Source organism: Camelina sativa, chromosome 1 (assembly GCF_030686135.1).
Source record: "Camelina sativa cultivar CO46 ecotype springtype chromosome 1, ASM3068613v1".
In the NCBI taxonomy this organism is placed as follows: domain Eukaryota; kingdom Viridiplantae; phylum Streptophyta; class Magnoliopsida; order Brassicales; family Brassicaceae; genus Camelina; species Camelina sativa.
In genome coordinates this window covers 24,109,726-24,111,892 of record NC_141880.1, presented here as the reverse complement: position 1 = coordinate 24,111,892, position 2,167 = coordinate 24,109,726, and the positions used below count along the sequence as shown (strand labels likewise).

General features: G+C 40.7%; 1 protein-coding gene across 1 annotated transcript; it reads left to right on the top strand.

The window, feature by feature from the left end:
- The first annotated feature begins 235 nt into the window (after positions 1 to 235).
- On the top strand, positions 236 to 1,575 carry LOC147950272 (uncharacterized). The gene is made up of 3 exons (XM_087512705.1): positions 236 to 533; positions 644 to 743; positions 807 to 1,575. Exons 1-3 carry the CDS (start codon positions 236 to 238, stop codon positions 1,573 to 1,575), a joined length of 1,167 nt encoding a protein of 388 aa, XP_087368831.1.
- Positions 1,576 to 2,167: the final 592 nt, after the last annotated feature.

The window sequence follows — 2,167 nt, the reverse complement described above, 5'->3', positions numbered from 1 at the left end:
ACTCACTAGCGCAGTGGCAAATTTTTGGTGGAGCACAAATGGTCAGACAGGGGGTATGCATTGGATTGCTTGGGAGCGGCTGTGTTGTAGTAAACAGTCGGGTGGTTTAGGTTTTAAGAGTGTTGATGATTTCAACACGGCTTTTCTGGCTAAGCAATTATGGTGGTTGATAGAGTATCCCAACTCATTGTTTGCTAGGGTTTTTAAAAGTAGGTATTATCGGAACTCCGACCCTATGGATCCTATACGATCATACTTCCCCTCGTATGGGTGGAGGAGTATCGTCTCTGCTCGCTCTCTGTTGAATAAAGGGCTTATTACAAGGGTTGGCTCAGGGGCCTCCATTTCAATATGGAATGATCCCTGGGTTCCGGCTCAATCCCCGATACCAGCTTTAAGTAACGATCCTTTTAAGGACCCAAATCTTCGTTTATCACATTTCATTGATCGTCGCACGAACTCTTGGCGTAAGAAGATGCTTGTTGAGCATTTTGATCCTGTGGATGTCCCTTTAATAGAGGCAATACCGCTAGGTAGTTCCTCGAAACCAGACTGTTTAGGATGGCACTTTACAAAGACCGGAAAATATACGGTAAAATCTGGGTATGAGACAGAACGATTGGCTGTACGGGGTACTTTTCAGGCTTTTGGGTTCGGCCAGGAGATTACTCCTCTTCTGGCCATGGTTTGGCAAGTTCAGTGTTCACCGAAATTAAAGCACTTCATGTGGCTGGTTTTGACGGGTTATATATCGGTCTCTGCTAACTTGCAACGTCGGGGGTGAATTGTGAGATTGGTTGTACAAGGTGCGGGGCGGATGAGGAGGACATTAATCATGCCATATTTTTGTGTCCACCGGCTCGTCAGGTCTGGGCTTTAGCGTATATACCGGTAGGGTCGATCCTCTTTCCGACGGAGTCTGTATATGCAAATGTCGATCATTTTTTGGGTTCTAAAAACCCAGGTTCACAGGTAGCGGCTTTTCTGTGGTTGATGTGGTATATCTGGAAACCCCGGAATGCCTATGTTTTTGAAGGTCAGGATGAACACCCTGATGAGGTTGCCCGGGTGGCACAAGGAGAGTCGGTAGCCTGGCAAGAGGCTCAGGCGGAGGTCGAGGTGGGGGAATCTCCCTCCCCTCCTATAGGTCCAACTTTTGGGGCTCGAGGAACTATTTCAACTTATCCTTCGGATTTTACAGGATATAGATGTTATGTTGACGGCTCTTGGAAGGCAACTGATATTTTTGCAGGTGCAGGATGGTTTTGTACCACGTCACATGGATCGCCGCCACTACACAGAGCTACTAATTTCCGCCGGAGTTTATCCCCACTACATGCAGAGGTTGAAGCCTTTATTTGGGCGATGCGGTGCATGATTGGACATGATTTCCGGGATGTGGTGTTTATTACGGACTGTTCATACTTGGTGAAGATGGTCTCTTCCCCTCATGAATGGCCAGCTTTTGCAACTTACCTTGATGACATTCGGATCGACAGGGAGGAGTTCTCTTCTTTTTCTTTGATTCATGTTTCGCAAACAGCAAATGTCCGAGCGGATTCTTTGGCACGATAAGCGCGTGTATCTCCGCATCAAATTTTGTTTGTAAACAATTTTTTTCCAAATTGTCTTATGGCTGTCGAATCCGAATGATGACTCTCAATGCACATTTCACATTTGGATGAACAAAAAAAAAAGGAATGGAAACTGACAGTTTAAAGATTCATGAGGGGATTATTTATATATTCGAAGTAGGATTGTTGTAAATGGCAAACATCATAAAATGTGAAATATTTTTCACAAGCTAATAGTTTTTCTTATGATCATACTTTAGTTTAAAATAAAATAACTAAAATATTATTTTATACTGTGTGAACTAATTTTCAGTATTAGTTTATGATGATATAAATGGATCAAACTAAACTGTTGGTTAAATTGAAAATAATTTTTTTCGGATAGTTATTTAGCGTCAAAATTATTTTTACTGAGTTAAATGCTAAAATAATAATTATCATAATAGTAATATAATAAAAATATAGAATTTTCAGTGTTATCACCAAAACATGATTTTGCAATTCGGGTCTAAAATAAGATACAATTTTAATTCAAAAAATAATATTGTATGCTTTTTTCTTATTATTTATTTTTTAATAACTTAGAAGTTTTA